At 53.3% G+C, this 15162-nt stretch overlaps 1 protein-coding gene across 1 annotated transcript in view; it reads left to right on the forward strand.

Annotated features, from left to right (window-relative positions):
- The first annotated feature begins 1849 nt into the window (after window positions 1-1849).
- MAIP1 (matrix AAA peptidase interacting protein 1) overlaps window positions 1850-15162 on the forward strand; it is a 30818-nt gene continuing 17505 nt past the window's right edge. Inside the window, exons 1-2 of the mRNA XM_082260576.1 lie at window positions 1850-2316; window positions 10851-10922. Coding sequence (XP_082116702.1) covers window positions 2038-2316; window positions 10851-10922 — 351 coding nt within the window. The 5' untranslated portion in view covers window positions 1850-2037. The remainder of the gene's footprint in view (window positions 2317-10850; window positions 10923-15162) is intronic.

Below are 15162 nucleotides of genomic sequence, written 5' to 3' on the forward strand. Positions count from 1 at the left end.
GGAGGGAGAGAGGACGGAGAGAGGACAGAGGGAGGGAGAGAGGACAGAGGGAAGGAGAGAGGACAGAGGGGGGGGGGAGAGAGGACAGAGGGGGGGGGGAGAGAGGACAGAGGGGGGGGAGAGAGAGAGAGGACAGAGGGGGGGAGAGAGGACAGAGGGAGGGAGGGAGAGAGGACAGAGGGGGGGAGAGAGAGAGGACAGAGGGGGGGAGAGAGAGAGGACAGAGGGGGGGAGAGAGGACAGAGGGGGGGAGAGAGGACAGAGGGGGGGAGAGAGGACAGAGGGGGGGAGAGGGGAGAGAGGACAGAGGGAGGGAGGACAGAGGGGGGGGGAGGGGAGGGGGAGAGAGGACAGAGAGGGGGAGTGAGAGAGAGGACAGAGAGGGGGGGTGAGGGGAGAGATGACAGAGAGGGGTAGGGGGGAGAGAGGGGGAGGACAGAGAAGAAATGAGGACAGGGGGAGAAGAGAAAAGGAGGGGGAGAAGAGAAGGGGGAGAGAAGAGAAAGAGAAGGGGGAGAGAAGAGAAAGGGGGGAAGTGCTCCTCCTCCATATACATGCTGGACGTGGGGTAACACATATACCTACATGCTGGACATTGTAGTCCCCCGAACTCCCCTCTACAATGGGGCACACGGCAATCCCGTCCAGCATCTGCCTCTATCCCTTGCCCCCTCCTGCGGACGCTCATGGCAGCATGGGTTAACTGGTATTCCTCCTAATATGACTGGCATTATGCCGATCTTGTTGTGTTATTATTTATGTTGCACGTTGAGTGGTACAATAACTGAACCATTGGAAAGTTATTACTATGGTATTTCCATGTTATTATTGCTTGATTGCACATTGTTGATTGTAACATGTCACTGACTACCTTGATTGTTACACCTCATCCTGAGGGAGAGCCTGTTCGACTTATGTTTGTTTGATTTATGTTTCTTTGTATTTTGAAAATCTCAATAAAAATTATTTGAAAAAAAAAAAAAAATTTTGATTTTTAAATTTTTGGGAGGGAATGTTATATAGCAGAAAGTGAAAAATATTGTCTTTTTGGGGGGTTTTATTTGGGTACAGCGTTGCATGACCACGCAATTGTCCATTAAAATAACGCAGTGCTGAATCGCAAAATAGGGCCTGGTCATTAAGGGGGCAAATCCTTCCGGTCTTAGAGTGGTTAATACCAATGCATAAAGCTACTAAAAGCCAGTTTTTACAGCTGCTTTTTCCTGGCATCAGTAGTGGCTTTGCAGCTCATTTTTTCGAACGCTCTGTGTGCATGAGGACTAAAAGTTAAACTCCGGAGGTGAAGAATCTCTTGCAGTGGGTCCCCCTCCTCAATTTCTGAGGGATAATGAATAAAGTGATATACCTCCCCTATTCCTTGCTCCACCAGCAGCTGGCGCTCTCCTCGTCCTTCTCCCGGACAATGCAGGAATAAGGGTCCTGCGTTGTATGGAATGACATCAGAAAGCTGCAACTGGATGGACAGAGAATGGAGGAGGCTTCAGAGGGGCCAGCTGCAGGAAGAGGAGGAAGCCTGAGATAGCAAGGGATAAGGTAAATGTAACACCTTAACAATGATTCTAAACACAAGCAGCAGTTAATGGGGAGGGGGGCCACTGCAAGGAGAATTTTTTTCATCCCCTGAGTTCAGCTGTAAGTAATACACAGCCTGCCTACTAGCAATTGCCTGCATGAGTTACCTTCCATCCACAGCGTGTCCCCAAGACCACACTTCCTCCTCACAGCCCCGCCCACACTGCCATGCTTAGCCCCGCCCCTCCCATCCCTTGTTACCTGTGCTGGAAGAGCTGTGATTGGCTGACCATCACCCAGTGTGTAGAAGAGCGCTCTAGTAATACAGGATAGGTGGACTGGTTACCCGTCATGGAGTTGTACCCATTATTTGCAATGTATGGAATGGAGTATTGAGAGGTTTTGAGCCTCTTACTTTGAATTCAGTGAATGGGTCCCAAGTAGTAAGCGGGCCCTTTAAGCCGAGTCCTGTGTTTCCTGGGGACGGATTAGTCAGTGCACAGGATGTGGAGGACGGCGCTCCGAGTGTCCTCCTGGTTGAGTTTGAGGGGACCGAGCTCGATATGTCGCCCTGTGCGGCTCCCATTCCTGCCCCCGGCTGCGGCGGAGCAGCGATGTATCAGGCGGGAGTACAGCAGTCAGCGCCCGGCGCCCAAAAAGAGGATGGTGATCAGCATCCCCAATCCCTTCATCTGGATGAAAACAAGAGTCTACGTCCTCCTTATCCAGACCTTCCTGGACCAGGACTTCAGCCTGCAGGAGTTCAATGAGGGGGCCCAACAAGTGAGTGCACATGGCTGTCTTTATGTTACCAGCAGTCAGTGCCCACACTTCCTGGGACATGATGGGTGGGCACAGCTCCTGGGACATGATGGGTGGGCACAGCTCCTGGGACATGATGGGTGGGCACAGCTCCTGGGACATGATGGGTGGACACAGCTCCTGGGACATGATGGGTGGGTGGGCACAGCTCCTGGGACATGATGGGTGGGTGGGCACAGCTCCTGGGACATGATGGGTGGGCACAGCTCCTGGGACATGATGGGTGGGTGCCCACAGCTCCTGGGACATGATGGGTGGGTGGACACAGCTCCTGGGACATGATGGGTGGGTGCCCACAGCTCCTGGGACATGATGGGTGGGTGCCCACAGCTCCTGGGACATGATGGGTGGGTGCCCACAGCTCCTGGGACATGATGGGTGGGTGGGCACAGCTCCTGGGACATGATGGGTGGGTGGGCACAGCTCCTGGGACATGATGGGTGGGCACAGCTCCTGGGACATGATGGGTGGGTGCCCACAGCTCCTGGGACATGATGGGTGGGTGGACACAGCTCCTGGGACATGATGGGTGGGTGCCCACAGCTCCTGGGACATGATGGGTGGGTGCCCACAGCTCCTGGGACATGATGGGTGGGTGCCCACAGCTCCTGGGACATGATGGGTGGGTGCCCACAGCTCCTGGGACATGATGGGTGCCCACAGCTCCTGGGACATGATGGGTGGGCACAGCTCCTGGGACATGATGGGTGGACACAGCTCCTGGGACATGATGGGTGGGTGCCCACAGCTCCTGGGACATGATGGGTGGGTGCCCACAGCTCCTGGGACATGGTGGGTGCCCACAGCTCCTGGGACATGATGGGTGGGCACAGCTCCTGGGACATGATGGGTGGGCACAGCTCCTGGGACATGATGGGTGCCCACAGCTCCTGGGACATGGTGGGTGCCCACAGCTCCTGGGACATGATGGGTGGGCACAGCTCCTGGGACGTGATGGGTGGGTGCCCACAGCTCCTGGGACATGATGGGTGGGCACAGCTCCTGGGGCATGATGGGTGGGTGCCCACAGCTCCTGGGGCATGATGGGTGGGTGCCCACAGCTCCTGGGGCATGATGGGTGGGTGCCCACAGCTCCTGGGGCATGATGGGTGGGTGCCCACAGCTCCTGGGGCATGATGGGTGGGCACAGCTCCTGGGGCATGATGGGTGGTTGCCCACAGCTCCTGGGGCATGATAGATGGGTGGGCATAGCTCCTGGGGCATGATGGGTGGGTGCCCACAGCTCCTGGGACATGATGGGTGGGCACAGCTCCTGGGACGTGATGGGTGGGTGCCCACAGCTCCTGGGACATGATGGGTGGGTGGGCACAGCTCCTGGGACATGATGGGTGGGTGGGCACAGCTCCTGGGACATGATGGGTGGGCACAGCTCCTGGGACATGATGGGTGGGTGCCCACAGCTCCTGGGACATGATGGGTGCCCACAGCTCCTGGGACATGATGGGTGGGCACAGCTCCTGGGACATGATGGGTGGGCACAGCTCCTGGGACATGATGGGTGGGTGGGCACAGCTCCTGGGACATGATGGGTGGGTGGGCACAGCTCCTGGGACATGATGGGTGGGTGCCCACAGCTCCTGGGACATGATGGGTGGGTGGGCACAGCTCCTGGGACATGATGGGTGGGCACAGCTCCTGGGACATGATGGGTGGGTGCCCACAGCTCCTGGGACATGATGGGTGCCCACAGCTCCTGGGACATGATGGGTGGGCACAGCTCCTGGGACATGATGGGTGGGTGCCCACAGCTCCTGGGACATGATGGGTGGGTGCCCACAGCTCCTGGGACATGATGGGTGGGTGCCCACAGCTCCTGGGACATGGTGGGTGCCCACAGCTCCTGGGACATGATGGGTGGGCACAGCTCCTGGGACATGGTGGGTGCCCACAGCTCCTGGGACATGATGGGTGGGCACAGCTCCTGGGACGTGATGGGTGGGTGCCCACAGCTCCTGGGACATGATGGGTGGGCACAGCTCCTGGGGCATGATGGGTGGGTGCCCACAGCTCCTGGGGCATGATGGGTGGGTGCCCACAGCTCCTGGGGCATGATGGGTGGGTGCCCACAGCTCCTGGGGCATGATGGGTGGGTGCCCACAGCTCCTGGGGCATGATGGGTGGGTGCCCACAGCTCCTGGGGCATGATGGGTGGGTGCCCACAGCTCCTGGGGCATGATGGGTGGGTGCCCACAGCTCCTGGGGCATGATGGGTGGGTGCCCACAGCTCCTGGGGCATGATGGGTGGGTGCCCACAGCTCCTGGGGCATGATGGGTGCCCACAGCTCCTGGGGCATGATGGGTGGTTGCCCACAGCTCCTGGGGCATGATGGGTGGTTGCCCACAGCTCCTGGGGCATGATAGATGGGTGGGCATAGCTCCTGGGGCATGATGGGTGGGTGCCCACAGCTCCTGGGACATGATGGGTGGGCACAGCTCCTGGGACGTGATGGGTGGGTGCCCACAGCTCCTGGGACATGATGGGTGGGTGGGCACAGCTCCTGGGACATGATGGGTGGGTGGGCACAGCTCCTGGGACATGATGGGTGGGCACAGCTCCTGGGACATGATGGGTGGGTGCCCACAGCTCCTGGGACATGATGGGTGCCCACAGCTCCTGGGACATGATGGGTGGGCACAGCTCCTGGGACATGATGGGTGGGTGCCCACAGCTCCTGGGACATGATGGGTGGGTGCCCACAGCTCCTGGGACATGATGGGTGGGTGCCCACAGCTCCTGGGACATGGTGGGTGCCCACAGCTCCTGGGACATGATGGGTGGGCACAGCTCCTGGGACATGATGGGTGGGCACAGCTCCTGGGACATGGTGGGTGCCCACAGCTCCTGGGACACGATGGGTGGGCACAGCTCCTGGGACGTGATGGGTGGGTGCCCACAGCTCCTGGGACATGATGGGTGCCCACAGCTCCTGGGGCATGATGGGTGGGTGCCCACAGCTCCTGGGGCATGATGGGTGGGTGCCCACAGCTCCTGGGGCATGATGGGTGGGTGCCCACAGCTCCTGGGGCATGATGGGTGGGTGCCCACAGCTCCTGGGGCATGATGGGTGCCCACAGCTCCTGGGGCATGATGGGTGGGCACAGCTCCTGGGGCATGATGGGTGGTTGCCCACAGCTCCTGGGGCATGATAGATGGGTGGGCATAGCTCCTGGGGCATGATAGATGGGTGGGCATAGCTCCTGGGGCATGATAGATGGGTGGGCACAGCTCCTGGGACATGATGGGTGGGTGCCCACAGCTCCTGGGGCATGACGGGTGGGTGCCCACAGCTCCTGGGACATGATGGGTGGGCACAGCTCCTGGGGCATGATGGGTGGTTGCCCACAGCTCCTGGGACATGATGGGTGGGCATAGCTCCTGGGACATGATGGGTGCCCACAGCTCCTGGGACATGATGGGTGCCCACAGCTCCTGGGACATGATGGGTGGGCACAGCTCCTGGGGCATGATGGGTGGTTGCCCACAGCTCCTGGGACATGATGGGTGGGCACAGCTCCTGGGACATGATGGGTGGGCACAGCTCCTGGGACATGATGGGTGGGTGCCCACAGCTCCTGGGACATGATGGGTGGGTGCCCACAGCTCCTGGGACATGATGGGTGGGTGCCCACAGCTCCTGGGACATGATGGGTGGGTGCCCACAGCTCCTGGGACATGATGGGTGCCCACAGCTCCTGGGACATGATGGGTGGGCACAGCTCCTGAGACATGATGGGTGGGTGCCCACAGCTCCTGGGGCATGATGGGTGGGTGCCCACAGCTCCTGGGGCATGATGGGTGGGTGCCCACAGCTCCTGGGGCATGATGGGTGGGTGCCCACAGCTCCTGGGGCATGATGGGTGGGTGCCCACAGCTCCTGGGACATGCTGGGTGGGTGCCCACAGCTCCTGGGACATGATGGGTGGGCACAGCTCCTGGGGCATGATGGGTGGGCATAGCTCCTGGGACATGATGGGTGGGTGCCCACAGCTCCTGGGGCATGATGGGTGGGGCCCACAGCTCCTGGGGCATGATGGGTGGGTGCCCACAGCTCCTGGGACATGATGGGTGGGCACAGCTCCTGGGGCATGATGGGTGGTTGCCCACAGCTCCTGGGACATGATGGGTGGGCATAGCTCCTGGGGCATGATGGGTGGGCATAGCTCCTGGGGCATGATGGGTGGGTGCCCACAGCTCCTGGGACATGATGGGTGGGCACAGCTCCTGGGGCATGATGGGTGGTTGCCCACAGCTCCTGGGACATGATGGGTGGGCACAGCTCCTGGGACATGATGGGTGGGCACAGCTCCTGGGACATGATGGGTGGGTGGGCACAGCTCCTGGGACATGATGGGTGGGTGCCCACAGCTCCTGGGACATGATGGGTGGGTGCCCACAGCTCCTGGGACATGATGGGTGCCCACAGCTCCTGGGACATGATGGGTGGGCACAGCTCCTGGGACATGATGGGTGGGCACAGCTCCTGGGACATGATGGGTGGGCGCCCACAGCTCCTGGGAAATGATGGGTGGGCACAGCTCCTGGGGCATGATGGGTGGGTGCCCACAGCTCCTGGGACATGATAGGTGGGCACAGCTCCTGGGGCATGATGGGTGGTTGCCCACAGCTCCTGGGGCATGATGGGTGGGCACAGCTCCTGGGGCATGATAGATGGGTGGGCATAGCTCCTGGGGCATGATGGGTGGGTGCCCACAGCTCCTGGGGCATGATGGGTGGGTGCCCACAGCTCCTGGGACATGATGGGTGGGCACAGCTCCTGGGGCATGATGGGTGGTTGCCCACAGCTCCTGGGACATGATGGGTGGGCATAGCTCCTGGGACATGATGGGTGCCCACAGCTCCTGGGACATGATGGGTGCCCACAGCTCCTGGGACATGATGGGTGGGTGCCCACAGCTCCTGGGACATGATGGGTGGGTGCCCACAGCTCCTGGGACATGATGGGTGGGTGCCCACAGCTCCTGGGACATGATGGGTGAGTGCCCACAGCTCCTGGGACATGGATGGGTGGGTGCCCACAGCTCCTGGGACATGGATGGGTGGGCGCCCACAGCTCCTGGGACATGGATGGGTGGGCGCCCACAGCTCCTGGGACATGATGGGTGGTCGGGCACAGCTCCTGAAACGTGTGGGGGGGGCACAGCTCCTGGGACGTGTGTGTATGGGGGGGGTGGGCACAGCTCCTGGAACGTGTGTGTGTGTGGGGGGGGGCACAGCTCCTGGAACGTGTGTGTGTGTGTGGGTGGGGGGGGGTGCACAGCTCCTGGAATGTGTGTGTGTGTGGGGGGGGGGGCACAGCTCCTGGAACGTGTGTGTGTGTGGGGGGGGGGGGGGGGCACAGCTCCTGGAACGTGTGTGTGTGGGGGGGGGCACAGCTCCTGGAACGTGTGTGTGGGGGGGGCACAGCTCCTGGAACGTGTGTGTGGGGGGGGCACAGCTCCTGGAACGTGTGTGTGGGGGGGGCACAGCTCCTGGAACGTGTGTTGGGGGGGGCACAGCTGCTGGAACGTGTGTGTGTGTGTGTGTGTGGGGGGGGGGGGCACAGCTCCTGGGATGTGTGTGTGGGGGGGGGGGCACAGCTCTCGAGACGTGTTTGAGGGTGGGCACATCTACTAGAACTTGTGGTCATTCCTCAGAGATGGAGGAGGCTGCACAGAGAACAGGAGGGGGCTTTTAATCGGGGAAGGGGGTACACTGGCATAACAAGCCATCCAACTATACAACTAGAGCAGGGCTCTCCAGACTTCCTAAACAAAGGGCCAGGTTACTGCTTTTCTGACTTTAGTGGGGCTGGACTGTGCCTATAGGGAATAGAACCAGCCCCACCATTAATGGGAGTCCACAATGTCTCAGGCTTGGTGGTCAGTAGGAGAAGAAATAGTGCCCCATTGTTAGCATAGTGGAAATAACATTGCACCTTTTTGTTGGTGTCATTGGGAGGAATAGTGCCCCATCGTTGGTGTCATTGGGAGGAATGGTACTCTAAGGGCTGGACAAGGGCAAGCAAAGGGCCACTGTTTGGTGACCACTGAACTAGAGGCACAACTGTTTGTTTGGTTTTTTTTGGTTATGAAAAGAATGGAGAGGGATTAGAACATCTGTTTTTATTGCTGACTGTGCCCCCCTTACAGAGATTCTTCCTCTTTCCTGTTTCCCATTATCTATTATATATTGTGAAGCTACACCAGCCTTTTTCAACCAGGGTGCCTTGGCAAAATTGCCCAAAAATTGTATTCAAGCTGGTAAATGGATAAAACCTGCCTTTTAGTTACATAAAACCACAAGTTTTCGTTGTCCACCATTACAACCTTCTAGCTGCCAACCTCCGAACGACCAAATGACATCATCATTTGATAACGAGGATGTCAGTTGCCTACATATCATCCTTCGAATTGGAATAGAAAACACATGGACTTTACTGGCACAGATATAAAACATAACATAGCTAATGTTTTCTTATACAGAGTGTTGAACCAGAGCTCCAGATGAAGCTGAATTGTGAAACCTGTCAGCCTAGCTCACACTCCGCCAACTTGTGGCATCTGTGACAATTTTTTCTACAAATCCCCAGGAGGGGAAGTGGTACTTTTATGCCTCCCTCTGGGGAACACTTACTATTTAACCATTGTCACAGAATATATGTATTTTATAATGTGGTAGTTTACCAATTACCTTTTTGTTTTTTTTTTCCCCCTTTTCTGCTTTGTTTGATTATTTTTTATGTGCTGGCAATTGTTTGCCAACTTTTTGTTTTTGTATTTTACCTTACCAACAATAAATGTTATGTTTTTATATCTGTGCCAGTAAAGTCCATGTGTTTTGTATTCCAATTCTATTTAGATGTTAGGATGTGGCACATTTATACTGTTTAAATGCACCCAGCTGGCCGCAACCTGGTTTTTCTCGCTTTTCACATTATAACTATCATCCTTGCCTCTCTCCATCAACTTTGGAGTCTCATTAGCTAAGGGACTTGTAGTTCTGCAACAGCTGGAGGGCCGCCAGTTTGACACCTGTGAGCTAAGTGATGGTGAAAAACTGAGGGAGAAGAGAAACATTGGAATACTAGCCACTACCAGTTTGCAAAAGTGTATTTGCTTTGGAAGACAAAGGTGACTTTGTCTTCCAAAGTCACCTTTAACGTTGGGTGTCCTACGTGTATTGATGTTGCTGCATTATTAGAATGGGGCGCCTCAAGCCTGCCCATAATTTTGGAGGGCGCCTCAAGATTTTAACCGCTTGCCGACCACCGCAAGTACATATACAGCGGCGGTCAGCCCCGGCCAGCCAAAGTGACGTATATATACGTCACTAGCCTGTCACCAGCTTGTGAGCCAATAGCGGGCGAGCGCACGCCCGCCCCGGCTCGTTCACTAAGGAGACAGTGCCCGTGACCGGCGGACCCGAAGTCCGCCGGTCACGCGGCCATCGTCGGTAGAGAGGGAGAAAGGCAGGCGGCTAATGTAAATAAGCCGCCTGTCATTCTCCCCTGTGTAAAAATGGAGATCAGATGGTTCTACTATTTAGGACCTTTGATCTCTGTTTTTACAGTAGTAGCCACAGCCAATCGCAGTTAGAAGCACACCCCTAGGACACACTTAACCCCTCCCTCTCCAATACAGTTAACCCCTTCCCTGCCAGTGTCATTTTTACAGTAACAGTGCATATGTATAGCACTGATTACTGCAGTAATATCACTGGTAACCCAAAAAGTGTCAAAAATGTCAGTCAAGGGTCCGATCTGTCCGCCGCAATGTCGCAGTCCCGCAAAAAAAATCGCAGATTGCCGCCATTACTTGTTAAAAAAAAAAAAAAAAAAAAAAATCTTTCCCTTTGTTAGTAAACGCGATAACTTTTGCGCAAACCAATCAAAATACGCTTTTTGTTTTTTTTTTACCAAACATAGGTAGCATAAAACAAATTGGCCGAAAATGTTAAAAATTTTTGATTTTTACATTTTTTTTTTTTTTGGGAATTTCATATAAAAAAAATGTGAAAAATATTGTTATTTTTGCAAAATTTACGCTCTTCATTTGTTTATAGCGCGTGATCAAAAAATCGTACAGGTGATCAAATACCACCAAAAGAAAGCTCTGTTTGTGGGGAAAAAAAAGGCGTCAAATTCGTTTAGGTACACCATCGCACGACCACACAATTGTCCGTTAAATTCACGCAGTAAAAAATCGCAAAAAAACCCCTGGTCAGGAAGGGGGTAAAATCTTCCGGGGCTTAAGTGGTTAAAGGGTGCCTTGACTGAAAAAAGGTTGAGAAACACTGAGCTACACCATATAAGAGGCCTACTTGTCTGTGGTATGTATGTTATCATTCTCTACTGTCCGCCACTGGCCTTGGCATCTGCTCACTGTTTTGTGAGTTTGTCTTTAGTTAATAAAAACATTGTGAAAGAAATTGTATGTATTTACTAACCCTGGTGGTTTATCTTTCCTTTTTTTAGGCTTTTTTATTTGTTTCAAGACTGCTGTCTCAGAAAAAATTTGATGCATTAGAAAATCTTGTTGCCAAGGAGGTAAGAGCTTATACTATATTTATGTGAGATTGGTTACATCATACACTGTGGCATGTACATTGTCTGTAGACTCAGATTCCTGCTGACATCTCTCAACCGGTAAAGCTCACAGGCTCTTTCAAACACGCTTACTGCCCTCTGAAAAGTGATCTGCTGTGAATCGGTTCCTGATGCCTTTTTTTTTTTTTTTTTGCAGGACTGCATTACAACTTTGAGTCAAGCATTTGTCTCACAGTTGTGGTGCGACCCCCCCCCCCCCATTAATGTCAATGGGCACTTGAGTTAAAATTGCAGTTGTCATGATGCAAGTCATTGCAGCCACTTGTATGGCCCTGTCAGGCTTTAATGTTAGGAGGCAGTAAAACTGCAGCTAGGCTGCCTGTTTTTACCACCTCTCCAGCTGCCAGTGTGAAAGAGCCCTATGAGTATTGCACAATGCTTAACTGTTTTGAAAAGTCATAAGAAATTCCATTGCCTGATTCAACTTTAGCCTTCTCCCTACTGTTAAAAATTCCATTGCCTGATTAAACTTTAGCCACCTCCCTACTGTTAAAAAAAAAAAAAAAAGATGGACAACTATTTCTGAAGTGACCTCAACAAATGTCGCTCCACTAACAGCACTCAAGTGGCTGTTCCGCCCGCTGCTGCTGGTGAACTGAGCCATCCTCAAATAGTTTTTTTCACAGGCACAGTGTTCAGAGCCAATCCAAACAGCACTGCTCCTTCTTGCTCACAGAAGAGACTATTCACAGCACTCTCAGATGTAGACAGACTTGTGTTTACATCCAAAAGCTCTCCATTTCCTCTTAAAACCTTAAGCCCCCGTTCACATGCAAGCGACGCTACCTCGGAGCGGCCGCCACGGACTTCATAACATTGAAGTCTATGGCGGTCGCCTCCTGGTCACCCCAAAGAAACTCCGGACCCTTTTTCTAAGTCGGAGCGACTTGTGTCGCTCCTATTAGAACGGGTCCGCAGCTTCCTTATGGGAGGCGACCTGTGAGGCGACCAGGTCGCCTCACAGGTTGCCTTAGTGTGAACGGGGGCTCAACCAATTTAAACTATTTACCACTGATAGGGGTGCTTTCAATGGTCAGCTTTTATTCATTTTTTTTAAAACCTTTATTTTAAAAGGAAAAAAAGTGTCTGTAATGGCTTAAAGTAGAAGTCCACCCTAACACTAAAATCTCTAAATCTACAGGCATCCATGATCTAAGACTAACCTATCTACCCCTGTAAAGAAGAAATTTGCTATACATACCTTTTCTGAAGCCGCTCTGATCTGGTCCCACAGTGAGCTGTCAGCGGAAGCTTCACTGTGTAGGTGGGTGCAGAGGAGGCAACCGACAACGGAAGCCCCATAGTAACCCTATAGGTGACGTCAATTCCCATTTATTTCCTAGCAATTGTCGGGTGTGTCCTCTGCAGAGCTTCAGCCGCTGGAGACCGGACCAGAGCAGCTTCAAAAAAGGTATGTATAGTGATTTCTTCCTTACAGGGGTAGATAGGTTAGTTTTAGATCTTGGATGTCTGTAGATTTAGAGATTTACGTGTTAGGATGGACTTCAACTTTAACTACTTCCCTCTCGGTGGATGTAATTTGACGTCCTGGGGTATAAGTGGTTGTACCAGGATGATGCCTGCAGCTACAAGCATCATCCTGGTATCAAAAGTTTTAGCCAGCAATGCTGTTTCATGTAGCAGTGATTCAAGCAGCCATTCAGCCACTCAATCACTTCTACAGGAGGCAGAAATGGGTTCCTCTTTTCTCTGGTTTTCCTGTCCCATTGGGGAGCTTGGAACCACTCTTAAGGCAGCATCTCCATCAGTGAACAGAGAGAAAGGAACTGATGTCCCCCCCCCCCCCCCCCCTCCCCTCCGTGAGATCAGAAACTGGAAGCAACAGGTTTCCAGAATTGACCCGGTAGGAAGATAGTTAAAAAATGTGCACTGAAGTTCTGCTCCTTCATCCAGAGTGTCACTGGCTAGATCACCAGGTTAAAACGGGGGGGGGGGGGGTAAAGAAAACAAATGCAGCCACCACATCTAAGGATTAGTAAGCTGCAATTTATTTCATATTTGCTTTTGGGTTTAATAGCACTTAAACTTCCATTTTCCACTAGCTATTCTCTCTTAGGCCCCTTTCACACGAGAGATCTGATCGGGTCCAGCTGTCCGTTTTTTCAGTCAGACCCAATCTGACCCTTCATTTTTCCTCTATGGAGCGCCAGATGTAAACAGACTTGTGTCTGTTTTACACCCAGCTACCTCTGGGTCTGATCGGGCAAAGAAAAAAAGAAGGGGATCGGCTCCCCTCTGGCTGGCTGGATCAGATTGGAGGACAGTCGGGTAAAAACAGACAGCTGGTCCATTTACATCTGAGTGCCAATAGAGCAGAGTGGGCCGTGTCTGCTCTGCGTAAGTGAAGTTGGCACAGACCTGTCATCCACTCAGCTCAGCAGGGGATCAACAGACTGATGTTGGGCAGATCTGGTACGTGTGAAAGGGGCCTTACACATCCAACAGATGGAGAGGCACACAAGTGGGAAGGCTGTTTCTGTTGATCCTCCCAACAGAGTGGGGGCACTCTAATACAGGCCAGATCTCCAGGTGAAAACTAAGGGGGGGGGGGAATCCTGTAAAGCGCCGCATACATTTACAGCGCTATATAAGTACCTATAATAAATAAACACTAATGCAGCCATCACATCTATTAATTGGCAATCTTTATCTATATTGTAATTTAATGTAATAAAAAATGATCTTTCCTTTCCAAACTGCAGCACTGTAGTTTTCTGTAAAATGCAATGCAATATGGCAGCCTGGATGTATTCTGTACACAAATGGTGTACAGATCGTTGCCCAGAAATTTCATTTCTTGCTTGTGTGATTGGCTTACGGATTTTCCCAGAAGTCTGCACTAAGATACAAACCATATTTTAGTCATCCCCTGCAACAAAAAATGTAATTTTTGGGTGAAATGCCTCCTAAGGGAAATCGCGTCTAAAGGGATGCAGACCTTGCAATTTTTCTCATTAGAGCCCTGCGAGTGCAGCTGCTGACTGATAATTATAAAACCACTCTCACACGGACTCACTCTGCAGATGGACACAAACAGCTGTTTCTTCAGAATAACAAAGTAGGAATCTGCAATAAAGTTTGGTAAAATCCCTGCTATGTACATGCAGTAGATCAACCAGAGGGCAATGTGGTTTTTTTTTTTTTTTTTTTTCTCAACAAAAGTGGAGTTACGCTTTAATCCCTTTTTGTTTTTCTGACATTTGTTGCTTACAAGTTAAAATCATTATTTCTCTTGCGTCCTCCGACAGTCGCCGCCTCTTCATATTCGTCACTAATGGGGTTATTGACCTTTTCTCCGTAGGAGTAGCTAGGCAACAGAATATATTAATATCCAAGCTTTTAGCATATCCCACCCCCAGGGGGTGGTCCCCTCAGTCAATACCTCCCTGCTTCCTGCATTTCCAACTCAGTTTCTAATGCCTAGCTTAGGAGTAGGTTGGCTGTTCCTGTGCTGGGGCTCTCTGTCTCAGCCTCTATTCTCTTTTTGATTTTATTTTGAGTCTTTTCTCTCTTTCTTTTACTTAGCTGTTGATTTTCAGCATTAGTTAGCTTCTTCGGATGAAGATGATCGTGCGGCGCTGGGTCTCAGTCTGGCCACCCTGGATCCCAGGGCTCAGGGCCAGGGGCTTCCCAGCCTGCCATCGAGCGTTCAGCTTAGGTTTTACCCTGGCACATTGAACGACCCATCCCTATTCGCTGCAGGGATGCTATCGGTGAGGTGGCTACCTCACTGGACGCCATTGCGGTTTCGCACCGCAGTTCCACCGCGTCATACTTGCGACACTCCCTGTCCTCAGTGCAGCGGTTTGGTCGCTGGAGCAGGCTCCCCACGCCATCCGGACTGGTAAGTGTAATCTATGTGGGGACCTGTCTATTTGGGTTTCAGTCTGGGACTGTGTGACCCTGCATGTCTGTGTGGCTGCTGTGCTCCGTCAGTTCCTGTGTGGACTTGCTGCCTGTGTGTGGGCTGTGAGGGGGGGGGGGCTCTCCCGCTCTGCTGGGTGTCAGCATGAAGCAGTATGATTTTGGACATGCTGTGCGGCGATCGCTGCGGCGACCCGCCATTTTTTTGAGCAGAATCATGGTGGCCGGTCCTGTGTGGTTATGCACGGCGTTTTGGCGCCAAGCGCCGCCATTTTGGCGGCGATCGATCAGGCCA

The sequence above is a fragment of the Pelophylax lessonae genome (genome assembly GCF_965119305.1).
Source record: "Pelophylax lessonae genome assembly, chromosome: 6".
In the NCBI taxonomy this organism is placed as follows: Eukaryota; Metazoa; Chordata; class Amphibia; order Anura; family Ranidae; genus Pelophylax; species Pelophylax lessonae.